General features: G+C 37.0%; 1 protein-coding gene across 1 annotated transcript; it reads right to left on the reverse strand.

Annotated features, from left to right (window-relative positions):
- Nucleotides 1-1301: 1301 nt before the first annotated feature.
- Nucleotides 1302-2673, reverse strand: LOC132122595 (putative nuclease HARBI1). The gene is made up of 4 exons (XM_059532973.1): nt 2165-2673; nt 1975-2090; nt 1757-1868; nt 1302-1672 (listed from the first exon to the last, which is right to left on the reverse strand). Exons 1-4 carry the CDS (start codon nt 2598-2600, stop codon nt 1302-1304), a joined length of 1035 nt encoding a protein of 344 aa, XP_059388956.1. The 5' UTR covers nt 2601-2673.
- Between the last annotated feature and the right edge of the window lie 11910 nt (nt 2674-14583).

Consider the following 14583-nt stretch of genomic DNA (forward strand, 5'->3'; position numbering starts at 1 on the left):
TTCGCTAATGTCAGAGCCACCACTGGACCCACTAGAACATGGGAACAAGTAAAAGTGAAATACAAGAATATTCTACAAAATGGTAGCCTTTAATTCATACTGTCTTTTATTTTAAAAAGCCACTTTTTTTCCTTTTTAAAAGCCACTGTTAAATGATGTGTTTGTCTATTTATAACAGCCACCAAGAAAAAGGCTGAAAAAAAAAAAAAACAGGTGGTGGTCCTGCACCACCACAATATACCCCAGCAGAGGAGCTGGCCCTTGGATTGAATGAAAACCAAACCATTGTGGAGGGCATCCCTGGGGGCTGCTCTTCCTCGGACCCAAAGAAAGGGATCCGTAGCAGCAACACCTTCATTACTGGTAGGCTAAATGAGCTTCCAATTCTCTTAGTACACTGTAAAATGATCTGTTGCTGCATTAAATTAAGTATAATCCAAATGGCTGGTACAGTCATTTCAACTCTTTGTGAAAGTGAAAACTTCTACACTTTTAGTTAATACAATGTTGCCATGAGTTATTGATCACATTATATTTTTTACAGTGTAGTTAATTGTAATGACAACCCCCCCCCTTTTTTTGCAGTTTTACATAATACACCAACACTTTTACCTGTTCCCATGCAAGTGGTGGCTGAAGCATATGCAGTAAGTTGTGTACTTTTTCTAACTTGCATAAAGGGAAGAAAGTGCAACACTCTGTAATACCCATTTATTTCCATTGCACAGGACAGTGAAGAAACCCTCTCAGGAGACTGTCCTTTGGAGGAAGAACCTGTAAGTGCATAAATACCTTTACACTAATTTGTATATAGCCTACTTGTGTACCTATTCTTTCTGTCTGCAATTTGAGTTGCAGGAGTCCACACCTAGAGAAAGGCTTGCAGAAGAGTCTGCACAAAGAACTTATACAGAGGTGGACAGTGTTGTACTTTTACTTTTTACTTTTGTTGCATGAGGCATGTTTTGACCTTTTTTTTTTTACTAAATGACAGGGTGACATCCGTTCCCTCTATAAACGGCATCTTCAACAAAAAAATTAGTATTTTGAGCTGAAAAAACACAAATTAAGAGAAATTGAACTTGACAACTTGAAAAAGAGAAAAATTGCTCTAGAGATAGAGTTGCTTCAAAAGGACCTTCAGAGTAAGTGCTAATACACCATTTGACACATAGTTATGTAAAGTCACCAATATTACTATCTCTAATTGCAGGCAAAAGATGACATGCTGGCTTTTCTTTAAAGAATTGTTTAAATAAACCCCCGGGAACTAAGCATATTTGTCGTCTTTTATTACACATTCAAAAATGGTGTTCCACAATTCTGTCCCGTGCAGCTCTGCCACTAGGTTGGTCCAAGTGCACTGGCTGGAGGTCATCATCAGGCTGCACCCCCACCACAGGGATCCTCTCCTTTCTGATAGTGGCGATGTTATGCAATATGGCACATGCAACAATTATGTCACAGGCCCTGTCAGGTGCAACCCTCAGACTTTTCAGACACTGAAATCTTTCCTTTAGTTGCCCAAAGGTCATTTCAATGCGTGCCCTTGTCCTGGCTAGAGCTGCATTGTAACGGGTTTGTGGTCCAGGGTTTGGGTCAGGGAAGGGCGTCATAAAATACTGCCTGCAGGCATAGCCCCTGTCTCCAAGCAGGATCCCATCAAAATCCCCTGTATATTGGAAAAATGCAGTTTTGTTAGGCTCAGCATAAGTGTGTGTGTAATACTGTGAGCTTGACATTTATGTTCCCTTACCACGTTCAAATAATGTGCATAAATGTGACTCTCTGAAAATTCTTGAGTCATGCACTGATCCTGGCCATTTTGCTTCCACATTTGTAATATGGAACATAGAGTCACACACCATCTGAGAGATTTTAGTCAGTTAACTGCATACTTTTTGATTTCATTCCTTTTTTTTAAATGTAATAAATTACTAATCTGGAATATTATAAATTGTAATAGTAACTTACCTGCACATTTACACTGTGAACCCCCTTTCGGTTCACAAAATCTCCTTCATTTGGGCCAGGTGGGGCCTTGATGGGGATTTGTGTGCAGTCTATGGCACCAATCACGTTAGGGAAGCCTGAATGACACATACTGTTAGTCATACTTTTTGGCATGGTCATGATTGCATGTCATTAACAATTATAAATGTACCTGCAATAGCGAAAAAATTCTGCTTTACAACCTGGGGTCTTAAGTGGCTTAGGAATACCACAAAAACCCCTAAAAACTGCTTGAGTGCCAGGTAAACTTTGCGAATGGCACGACAGACAGCACTTTTCACTAAGTTCTCTGCGTCTCCAATAGTATAAAAGACAGTGCCACTCGCAAAGAATCTCAGGGCAATGCACACAGTCTGTGCAGTGGTCAAAGCCAGACTCCTCCGTGTTGAACACTTAATGTGTGGTTCCAACAAATTAATGATGTAAATGACACCCTCACGAGAAAAACGGTATCTCTCAACAATTACACTTTCGCGCTGGGCTAAAGGATCCTGTCTATCCCACAATACCCGATTAATTTGAAAAGCTCTGCGAATTATTCTCGCACCTTCCGCAACAGGTTGCTCGCGTAAAAACGGACAAGACATGGCTGCGACAGACTTCCCTATCTCCTCCGCTTATAAAGCCTCAATCTAATCCTGTTTCCATGAAATAAGCCTGCTCCCGAGCAGGTTTGAGCTTACGGACCTGTTGCTATGACAGCAGCTCCGGGATGAGCTTCGAAGAACCAAACAATCCAAGATCACGCCAAATCGTCAACAATCAAATCCAGCTAACTGAGTTAGCGACGTACGAAGAACGGGCCCCTGGACACCAGTCTCTTGTGAACGCGTGCAACCCGCTAGCGGAAGCTAGAAATTACAATTTCTAAAGTTGTTAATATGGATATTTTTCTTACACAAATGCATCAGTTTATTTCTGTAGGCCTTTTTTGCATAGCACTTTTTATGATGGATATATACACTTTATTTTGTTGGACCATTACATACTGCGATTATAAAGCTTGGAAGAGCAGTCTTTTTTTTTATAACTCCAATTGTATTCGTCTAAAAGAAGAAAGACATATGTACCTCGGATGGCTTGAGGGTGAGTAAATCATGGGGAATTTTCATTTTTGGGTAAACTATCACTTTAAAAGTTCTGGAACCATAAATGCCAAAAAGAACCTGTATTTTTAAGAGTGTGCCGATCTGTACATAACATTTTCTAAATACAACTACAATGACTCTTTGTAGGTATATTTGTTTTTCCATAGCAATTATGCTGGATTTCTCAAACTATCATAGGCGTAATACTTTAAGGCCGGTTCCAGATCTCTATCTAGGGTTGGATGGGGTGTGAAGAGGAAACCCACTGCGCTTGGGACTCCGATAGCCAATCCCTAAATCACCTTCCATGTCCGCCCTGAAACTTTCTTCTGCTAAATTACCCTCTTGTTTAAATGGAATTTGCAGCCAGATTCAGGCTGAATTCGTTCCAGAGCGCCGGGCTTGACTGGTAGTCCGGCACAGATGTTCAAATAAGCCCAAGAACAACAAGGAGAACCCTTCACACCTGGCAAGTCTCAATGCTAAAATTGGCACCCCAGAACCTGTAGGCTTGTCCTGACTCAACCTTTCACCCCTGGTGATGTCAATGCATCCTTCGGCCAATCTGAGTACTCCGGCCTGCCCTTGACTTTGTTGGCTCAGACACGAAGACAAATGAATCTATCAGATTAAATGTTTTTTAATGGCATGCGGAGAAAGTCCGTGAGGACCCGGCTAGAAGCCATATGTGGATTTGCTCTGATAATCATTCAAAATGAGCTCTAATTTGTAATCCGCTCTGCCTCACAGGGGCCCGTGTGCAATCTGCGTTGTTTGTTTCTCCAGATGCACTGTATATAATGACAGCAGAGCTTTGTAGTGTTAGACAAAGTCCAACTCTTAGTGTTCTTGCCTAGGGCCAAGTCATTTATTCCATCTGAAGCAGAGGAATACATTTGAAAATGTCAAGGAAAGGCAAACTGGAACTAAGATGCAAAAAGTCAGGGAATTATTACTTCCAGAATGAAATAGAGACCACGTGAGAATTACTGGGTCCAAATCATGTCACACTTAATTAAACTGGACTGATAATGGGGAGCGCATGAAAAGACCGTGAAATATTGCATCTCCTGCGACACAATGTCCATAACTTATGGCCCTGCTTTGCAAAATCTACAGCCAAGTTCTTCTGAATCATACGGGAGAATATCAAATTCAGCCTGCACCGAGGAAGGTGTTAATGCTATTGGAAAAAGACAAAAACATAGACTATTTCGTATAAGTAGTAATGTATTATTACTACTATTATTAATTATTAATTAATATTAATATTATTAATGCTTATAAATGAGCAAACCCCTGATCAGAAGTATTGCTGTTTGTGCTACAGACATGATTCAACTTGTTGAGGTGTGATATTGTTTTTCTGAGTGTACAGATTTATGATTTCTTATATACCTTTCAAAAAATAACGCAAAATTACATTTATGTTAATTTAATATATGAACATTTGTGTACCGTAATTATATTTCATAAAACTACTTCTTTCCTTTCATGAATCATTCAATCATTTATATGTATATAAGGCAAATAATGGCAAGAGACAAAAACCTACACCAAAATCCTGCAGCCCAAGAAGTTCCCAGTGATCATCGGTGCAGCACAAAAGAGGCTTTTGAAAAGCCGCGGAAAGGTCAAGTGATGCTGCTACAAAGAGCTTTGGGTGATTTAGATCAGACAGACACCGTCCTCCAGTGGCGTTTCTTCATTAAACAGACACAGGTGAGAGGGCAGTCTGGATTTGGGCCCAGTAAAACCAACCTCTACCTGTGATCACCCAAGCATGTGGAGTGGAGAGATAGAGAGACAGAGAGAGAGAGGAGGGGTTCAGGACCCTAGCCGAGGGGCAAGCTCGTCACTCACCTGGGCCGTTGTCTTTGGACAGGACACTCGATTATCTGAAACAGCAAAGCACCCCCCACACAGGAATTATTAAGGGCAGGTTTGTTCTTCCTGACAGAGCTCAATTGTAGATAATTGTCTCTTTCAGATCACTGAGGGCCTGTGTGATCCTCCATCCACTGAAGTTGAAGGAATGACGGATTCTTTTCGCATGTGGATTGATGGAGTTCCACTTCACATAACACAAACCAATACAGAATCAAATACCTTTTTTTTCTCAAGGTTTAATTAGTGTTACATTCAGCATGTTTCAACGATAGGACATTTTTACTGTTTTACCATTATCATTGTTTTAATATATACAATTGCAAGGGGTATATATTTAATATCAAGTGCCTCATATTACATATATCACATAAAGAGTCCAGGAATTTCTTAAAAAATATATTATATATACTTATATAATATTATTATAAAACAATGTATTCAATTATGGATTATACTTTTTTTATTCTATTATAATATATACAATTATATAACATATTCATATAATTTTTACTTAATTATAATTGAACTACTTTTCTGTATCATGACTATTAAAACTGCATACATCCTTAATTGAACAATAAATAAATAAATAAATAAATAACACTTTTTAAAAATCAAGCGTGTAGTTTGAAATGGTTTAATACCCACACTAACCAAGGGCACTGCACCTACAAATGATTCCAGTATCAACTTGTGATAGCATTTACCTACAAACGTTTGACGTCATCTGAATAGAGAGGTTTCCCTTGTTGCACTTCCTTCAGCAGCTCTCTCTCTCTCTCACACACACACACACACACACACACACACACACACACACACACACACACATGCACACACACACGCACACCTGCAGCTGGTCTGATTAACAAACTCCCAATGGCAGTCCGTTAACAGGCCAGCTGTAGAACAGCAACAGAACCATGTGTGAAATTAGCATGCTACAGGTCCTGTTATGTGCCTAACACGACCATTACTCACACACTAACACATATCCCTATAAACTGAGACTCTGAGTCCAAGCCTGGTTTACTTGGACTAGAGGGGACATTCATTAGGTCATTGTGATCAGAAGAGTACTCAATCATACAGTGAATAAAATATTTGTAAGATGGAAAAGGGTTGAATTTTAAATTACTTTAACACTTTAGTTTGAGTGGACTTTATTTATTTATTTTTGCTATGTCCTAGGTGCTTAACTCATTTGTAACATGGAAGAAGCTAAATTATTAAGACATACTCTAGTAAATATAATTTTGGAATATTATTTAAATTTGTTATAAATTCAAAAGCTTTTCAAATGTGTCTCTATACATTTTAAATTTCTATCCAGTTAGTCTTTCGCAATGTCCCTTAAACAAACCTTTTTAATGAATAACGCATGTTCCTTTAATGACATCATTCTCCAGGAAGTGACAACCTTGCAGGAAAATAACAGCTTAAATTTTATGGATCTAATATTCTGTGATAATTAATATAGTTATTTGTTTTTTCCCTTTTTTTTTTTTAAAGCATTCCATTCTGTTTTACGCAATTACAGCAATCTGGATGATATTATCGAAATGTTAAAAAAATATCATCAGATACACACAGAAACTCAAAGGTTTTCATGATAACCCATCAAAAAAGAGTTTGCTTTAACTTGAAGCAACTGAAAACCATAAAAAATAAAAAACAGAACAAATTACATGAAACTTGAGAAAAAATAAAATAGATTTTGTAGGGCCCTAAAAATTTCATTTTTGTTCAAATTTTTATAAACTAGCTAAATTGTGTAGGTTTTATAATTTAAATTAATTGGACATGCTTTTTGATTGCATTTTTTATTTTACTTTTTTACTATAAAATGGAATCCAAAATAATTTTAAAAAATTTAAAAAAAAAAAGAAAAAGAAAAAGAAAATTAAATTCAGAAAAGTTTACATGAAAACCAAAACAAAAAAACAGAAACAGAAAAAATGTTTGAGCAAAAATAAAACAGATTTCACCAGATTTTTGCCTTTTTCACTCCATTCAAGCCCATTCACAAAACCACACTCATATCCTCGGCTTCTGTAACACTCAAAACACCAACAAAGACGCTCCACACATCCTCTACGGTCATGTGGCGACAATGTGTGCGCTGTAGTCGAAGTCTGCGAGAGGAGGAAGCGAGCTGTTGCCCCGAGCGACTCGTCCTGGGGAGGAATGTTTATCGTGTCCAGTGTCTTTGATCTCGCCCACTTAATCACTTCCTGCACACTGTACGTGAACTGCTGCACTGCCACATAGAGGAAGCAGGGGGAGGCCATTAGATGTGGTTACTCCTCCACTACCTTCCACAAGTCATTAGATAGAAGCTGCGATAAGGGGCACAAATCCCATGGTTTCAGGGTGTTGTGGCTGGTTCCTTGAACATCTCTGAGGACCGAGCAAGACAGCCATTAATTGCTGTCTGGCTTCGATTGGTGTCTCCAGTGCTGGGAACTTCGCCGTATGGGGGCGGACGGATGCCCAAGCCAAGCTTTACGTCTTAGGCATGGGTACCTACAGGATTTCATCTGATGGTATGCAGAGAAGGGACATTTTTGGGCAAAAACAACATTAAAAATACAAATAATAATAATAATAATATATGCACATATTACAAATGTAAGTTTTCATTTTCTCGACACACAAGTAGTAATTTCATGGATAGTATGCTATCCAATAAGACTTAAGGCTCTTTGGACCAAACGAATAAAGAACCATTCATGAAAAGACATTAATGATAATGATTAAGATAGGCCTAGTTTTAAGAATTTAGGAATTGTTTTACATTTAAAAAATAGCATAGTCATTTTAACAACAAACAATATTGTTGGAATCACTTTCAAAATTGTGTTTTTTCTCAGCTGATGAACAGCAAAACGACGTACCTCCATCATGTGCTTATAATAAACAGAACCTTATTATGCAATGGTGTGAATGCTATTATAGCTATCATTATTGTACCCTCTAGTTGATATTCTTGGTATGAACAGGTTTTAAAGGGATAGTCAATAATGAATTCTGTCATCATTTACTTAGTCTCGCGTAGCTGAAGGTCTGGAATTTATGGAAGCTTTTTTTATTGGCCAAGACCCGCCCATGAAGCTGTTTGACCGACATGTCAAAAAAAAAAAAAAACAATCACAGTCCGTTTTGTTAATCTTTACGTTTCGAGGTGTGGAAATGTCGTCACAATAACAGACAGGTAAAACTCTCTGACATATTTTAAAGATAATATTCCCGAACATTAAATAGTTCACATACTTTTGAGAATCCAGCGTTTAGTTGATTCTGATAAGCGCTCATCATCAGAGTTGTAAACACTATGGCTTTCTTCCTTGTGAGGGGGATTTGGCACCACGGTATATTTGTTTCCAGGTGGAATGTTAAAGAACGCGACATACACATCTCCCGAAAAATCCTGTAGAATTCAACCAATCTGATGACGACTTTGACACTCCTGAAGTGTTTCCACTTTTGTGTCCCATATGTTTCAGACATTTAGCCAATATTTTGTGGGCATGATGTCTGAGGCTGAGACTATCATTTACTCACCCTCAAGTTGCTCCAAACCTGTAAGAGTTTCTGTCTTCTGTTCAACACAAAATAACACATTTTGAAGAATGCTGGGAAACAAACAGTTGCTGGTGGAAAGATACTATGGAAGACAGTAGTTACTGGCAATTGTTTGTTTGGTACAACTTAAGGGTGAGTAAATGAGTGAACTATATATTTAATGGTACACCTGAGCAGAATGCAGATGTCTAGATATGTTTCTTTTTAAATGTTTTTACACTTCAAAAAAGCAAACAGCAATGTAATAGTCAGACATTCATCTAGTGCATGTTCAAAAAATTACCTTTCAAAAATGTGCCTTTTGTTTCAATTGTTTAAAACAAATCCAGAGTTCTTCTGTTCTTCCTCAGTATATCGATAATGTTTGTTTTATTGACTTTGAAAATGCTTCAGATGATTCAGTGAGAGAGAGCGGTCCGAAATAAATGCAATTCAGATTCAATCGATTCAATGTATTTGACAAAGACACAAAAATTCAACTCTTGAGAAGTTTTACTTTCTTGAGCCTTTTCAGCATTCATGTAACTACAACACATTTCTATAAGACTTGAGGGTCTTCGGATCAAATGATCAGCGATTGAAAATGGTACACCTGAGCAGAACAAAGTGTCTCTAGACAAGTTTGAAATATTTTATACCCCAAAATGGCCAAAAGCAACAAAAAAATTGTCAAAATACATACCATTTAATGCATGTTCAACAATGATTTCTCGATTGTAATTGATTCTCAGTTTTTTGTGAAATGATACTGATTCTTTAAATATTAAGAATCGATTAGTCTAGCCTGCTTTCAGTTGATGAACGGAACATTTTAGTGCACCAACCATCAATCTTTGTGCTTTGTTACCTTTGATATGAATGCTAGTTTTACTTGATCTTAGTTCTGCGTTCGACACCATAGATCATGACATACTCATAGATCGCTTACAAAACTATACAAGGGCAGACTCTAAGATGGTTTAGATCCTACCTGTCCTATCGCTACCATTTTGTTTATTTAAATGGTGAGCCATCTCATTTATCACTAGTAAAATATGGAATGCCACAAGGATCTGTCCTAGGTCTTCTTCTATTTTCAATATACAGTATATGTTGGCCCTTGGTAATATTATTAGAAAATACGGGATTAGTTTCCACTGTTATGCTGATGATACTCAACTATATTTATCAACAAGACCAGATGAAACTTCTAAATTATCTAAGCTAACAGAGTGTGTTAAAAAATTTAAAGATTGGATGACCAATAATTTTCTCCTATTAAATTCGGATAAGACAGAGATATTACTTATTGGACCAAAAAACAGTACACAGAATCTAGTAGACTACAGTTTGCAACTAGACGGATGTACTTCCTCTACAGTCAAAAATCTGTGTGCTATATTAGACAGCAACTTGTCTTTTGAAAACCATATTTCCCATGTTACAAAAACAGCATTCTTCCATCTTAGAAACATTGCTAAGCTACGAAACATGTTACCTGTTTCTGATGCAGAAAAGCTAGTTCATGCATTTATGACCTCTAGACTGGACTATTGTACTTGGTGTACTACTGCTAGGTGTTTGTCCTGCATCTTCAATAAACAAGCTACAGGTAATACAAAATGCAGCAGCTAGAGTCCTTACCAGGTCAAGAAAATATGATCATATTACCCCAATTTTACAGTCTCTGCACTGGCTACCTATTAAGTTCCGTATTAGTTACAAATTATTATTACTTATCTATAAGGCCCTAAATGGTTTAGCTCCTGCGTACCTAACTAGGCTTATACCACGTTACAATCCATCACGCTCCCTAAGGTCACAAAACGCTGGACTTTTGATAGTTCCTAGGATAGCAAAGTCTACTAAACGAGGTAGAGCTTTTTCACATTTGGCTCCCAAACTCTGGACTAGCCTTCCTGATAATGGTCGGGGTTCAGACACACTCTCTCTTTTTAAATCTAGATTAAAAACACATCTCTTTTGCCAAGCATTCGGATAATGCATATTATAATTTGTGACTGCAGTTGTATCTGATCAAATGCGCATTCTTATTCTATAGCTTGGGTTAAACTAATTAAATTTACTTTGTTGGAACAGCAGCTATGCTAATGATGTCTCTATTTGTTTCTCTGTTTTGCCACAGGATCTACATCCCGTGGTAACTAGGATTTACACAAGCTCCAGTCTGGATCCAGAACACCTGAGAAGAGATGATGCCATGCAACCCCTCAGAGGACCTCAGATGATGCTAACCCTGAAACAACATACAGAACTAACAAATATTGCTACTTACTATGCAATCAGATTATAATTGCTGTTAATAGTGTTGTACATTTTTCTGAAAATTCCTGTCATTTGCACATAAACTGATCACCACTCATTAGTTACTACTAAATATTGTAGAAACTTAATTTTCTGTAAAGTGGCTTTGCAATTATTCGTATTGTAAAAAACGCTATACAAATAAACTTGAATTGAATTGAATATGAAACACATTCTGTCAATTTTATTACACTATTAGAGTGTTATTTAGATGTTTGTAAACAAAACAGTTAATTTGATCCTTTAATATTAAAGAAATGTACTGCCAACTTGTGTATATTTTACAGCATTAGTTGAGAGATTTTCGTTAATCCTTTAAATTTTTGCAAGAAATCTCACTGGATTATTACAATTAATGGACAAATGAATGTTTGGAAATGTAAACTGATATTTACACTGTAGCAAAAGATAAAAATAAGTGATTTTAAACCATTTTTACTATAAAAAGTGGCCTGTGACTTTTGCACAGTACTGTACATCCAAAATAATCTATATCAGATCGAATCGAACTGCAAGCTTGTGAATCAGAATCTAAATGAATCCTGAACTTTGTGTCAAAACCCAGCACTATTCAACAGAAAAAAAAACAAAAAAAAAAAAAACAGCACTTGCACTTGGAAGGTATGTATAGATACAAATGAATGTGAATTGACTCAGACCATTTTCCAAACCCGTTTGGCCATTTCACTGAAAATAAAGAACTGCCTCCAAAAGAAGGATTAATTCACAAATGATCGTCATCACTGGTTCAGTCGACAGAAATCCATGATACAGTATACACGTGATTGCTGAAGATCATTGCATTGAAAACATTTCTCAGGCTAGCTGTACAGCTGCAGGCGCCGCTGGTCTCGGGCTTTGTTTATTTGAGCTCACATAGAGACCAAAGTTCACAAAGCACTATAAAACCTGATGGAGAACCATGGAAGGACTCTGCGCATGCCGGGACAGGTTCGAGGTGTTCTGAAGATTTCTGAAAAAACTTCCCCCTACTGTGTCGGATTCTCACCTTGCCTTTTTTCTGGGCATTCCAGTCAATCATAAAAGCAACATGCTGTTTCTGGGAACCGTGACTCAGTGCAGGTCAGCAGTCTCCCTACAACCCCTCACCGACTCACTCGGGTATCGATGGAGAACTTTCTGACCTACATACAACTCAAGCCCTCAGGTTAACCGGCTCCTCCCTATGCAAACCCAATTGCATGTAGGAGATTCTCACAAGCCTTAAAATAGGGATAAACCTAGCTCCACACCTGGGAGAGGCACAAGCAGGGACAACCTGTTGGCTCGCCCGTGAAGGATTGGCGATTCGGGGGATTTATGTTCTGTACTTCCTTGTGCTCAGCTCGTATGTCCTTTCACAAAGCGCTGTTGCTTTTTTGACTTCAGGCCAGGATTCAGTCTGTCAGTGGCGTGATGATGGCTGGGCAGTTGGCACGGCGTGTCGGTGCTCATGTACTTTCTTTAGACCCAACGGGTGTAGCCGATGAGTGTTACAGAAAACCTTTTCTCAGTGAGTGACGAGATTTACATAGGCAGGATTTGCAGAATGTTCCTGAATCCATTAGTTACCAAAGGTCATAAACTGTTGTTACAGCTTTCTGGGTGTTCTAGGATAAACCAACATGGCAACCGTCCAATATTTGGAGACTATTCTTTAATAAAAAAAAAGGCCTGCATGACATTCTGCTGAATTTGAATATATGTCATTTGCTAAATTATATGCATCATGTTTGTTTAATACATATTTTAGCTGATTTAATGTTACTTTCAGCTACCAATGAGTGTTTAACTCCATTTAAAACTGTTTCCAATATTCAAATCCACTGTGCAGAATTACACCAAATCAGCACTGAAAGAGACTTATTTTACAAGTATAATGCACTGTATACACGGATATGGTTCTTCATACAAACTCAACATACAAACCACAACAGCGCATTGTGAAAAATATCAAATATAATAGTTTTTTTAATAAAAAAATAAAAATAAATAAAATGGGTCTTCTATGTTCTGTGCTAAGTAAAATTTATGATTATAATAGGGCATGTCCAAAATAAATAACAAGAGAAAAAAAATTTAATAATAGAAATACATATGGCAAATTCTTAACATTAAACATTAAATGTTTTATATATATATATACATACATATATATATATATATATATATATATATATATATATATATATATATATATATATATATGTGTGTGTGTGTATATGTATTCATTTATTCAAATATCTGGGATTATTTATTTCTTCATAAATATCATGACATACCACATGACATTTTATAACCTGAACTAACCAAACCTTTTCTTAAAAAGGCAAATTGTTTAGGCTAATATTAAATATTGTTAGAGACTTTTCTGATTTTTTCTTTCTTGCATGTTGGTTGGACCATATGACAAAACTGGTTGCACTATACTTTGCAAACAAGGTTTTTTTTAAATATTAATAATTCAGTTCAATTCAATCCAATTCAAGTTTATTTGTAGAGCGCTTTTTACAATACAAATCGTTACAAAGCAACTTTACAGAAAATTAAGTTTCTACAATATTAAGAAGTAGCTTATAAGTGGTGACTGTCAGTTTGTGCACGTATGACAGGATTTTTCAGAAAAAAATTAATACAAGTCGTAGTCAACCAGATGATGAACATTATTAACAGCAATTATTATATGATGCAGTCACACTTGTAGCAATATTTGTTAGTTCTGTTTGTTGATTTAGGGTTAGCATCATCTGGGGTCCTCTGAGGGTCAGCATCATCTCTTCTCAGGTGTTCTGGATCCAGACTGGAGCTTGTGTAAATCCTGTGGCAAAACATAGAAACAAATAGAGACATCGCATAGCTGCTGTTCCAACAAAGTAAAATTAATTAGTTTAATCCAAGCTAAAGAATAAGAAAATGCGCATTTGATCAGATGCAACTACACTCACAATTTAAGAGATGCATTATTCGAATGCTTGGCAAAGCATTCAAATAATGCGTTTTTAATCTAGATTTAAAAAGAGAGAGTGTGTCTGAACCCCAAACATTATCAGGAAGGCTATTCCAGAGTTTGGGAGCCAAATGTGAAAAAGCTCTACCTCCTTCAGTGGACTTTGCTATCCTAGGAACTATCAAAAGTCCAGTGTTTTGTGACTTTAGGGAGCTTGATGGATTGTAACGTGGTATAAGGCTAGTTAGGTACGCAGCAGCTAAACCATTTAGGGCCTTATAGGTAAGTTATGATAATTTGTAAGTTAAGTGATATGGAACTTAATAGGTTGCCAGTGCAGAGACTGTAAAATTGGGGTAATATGATCATATTTTCTTGACCTGGTAAGGACTCTAGCTGCTGCATTTTGTATTACCTGTAGCTTGTTTATTGAAGAAGCATGACAACCACCTAGAAGTGCATTACAATAGTCCAGTCTAGAGGTCATGAATGCATGAACTAGCTTTTCTGCATCAGAAACAGGTAACATGTTTCGTAGCTTGGCAATGTTTCTAAGATGAAAGAATGCAGTTTTTGTAACATGGGAAATATGATTTTCAAAAGACAAGTTGCTGTCTAATATAGCACCCAGATTTTTGACTGTAGAGGAAGTACATCCGTCTAGTTGCAAACTGTAGTCTACCAGATTCTGTGTACTGTTTTTTTGGTCCAATAATTAATATCTCTTTCTTATTCGAATTTAATAAGAGAAAATTA

Source organism: Carassius carassius, chromosome 40, assembly GCF_963082965.1.
Source record: "Carassius carassius chromosome 40, fCarCar2.1, whole genome shotgun sequence".
Taxonomy (NCBI): domain Eukaryota; kingdom Metazoa; phylum Chordata; class Actinopteri; order Cypriniformes; family Cyprinidae; genus Carassius; species Carassius carassius.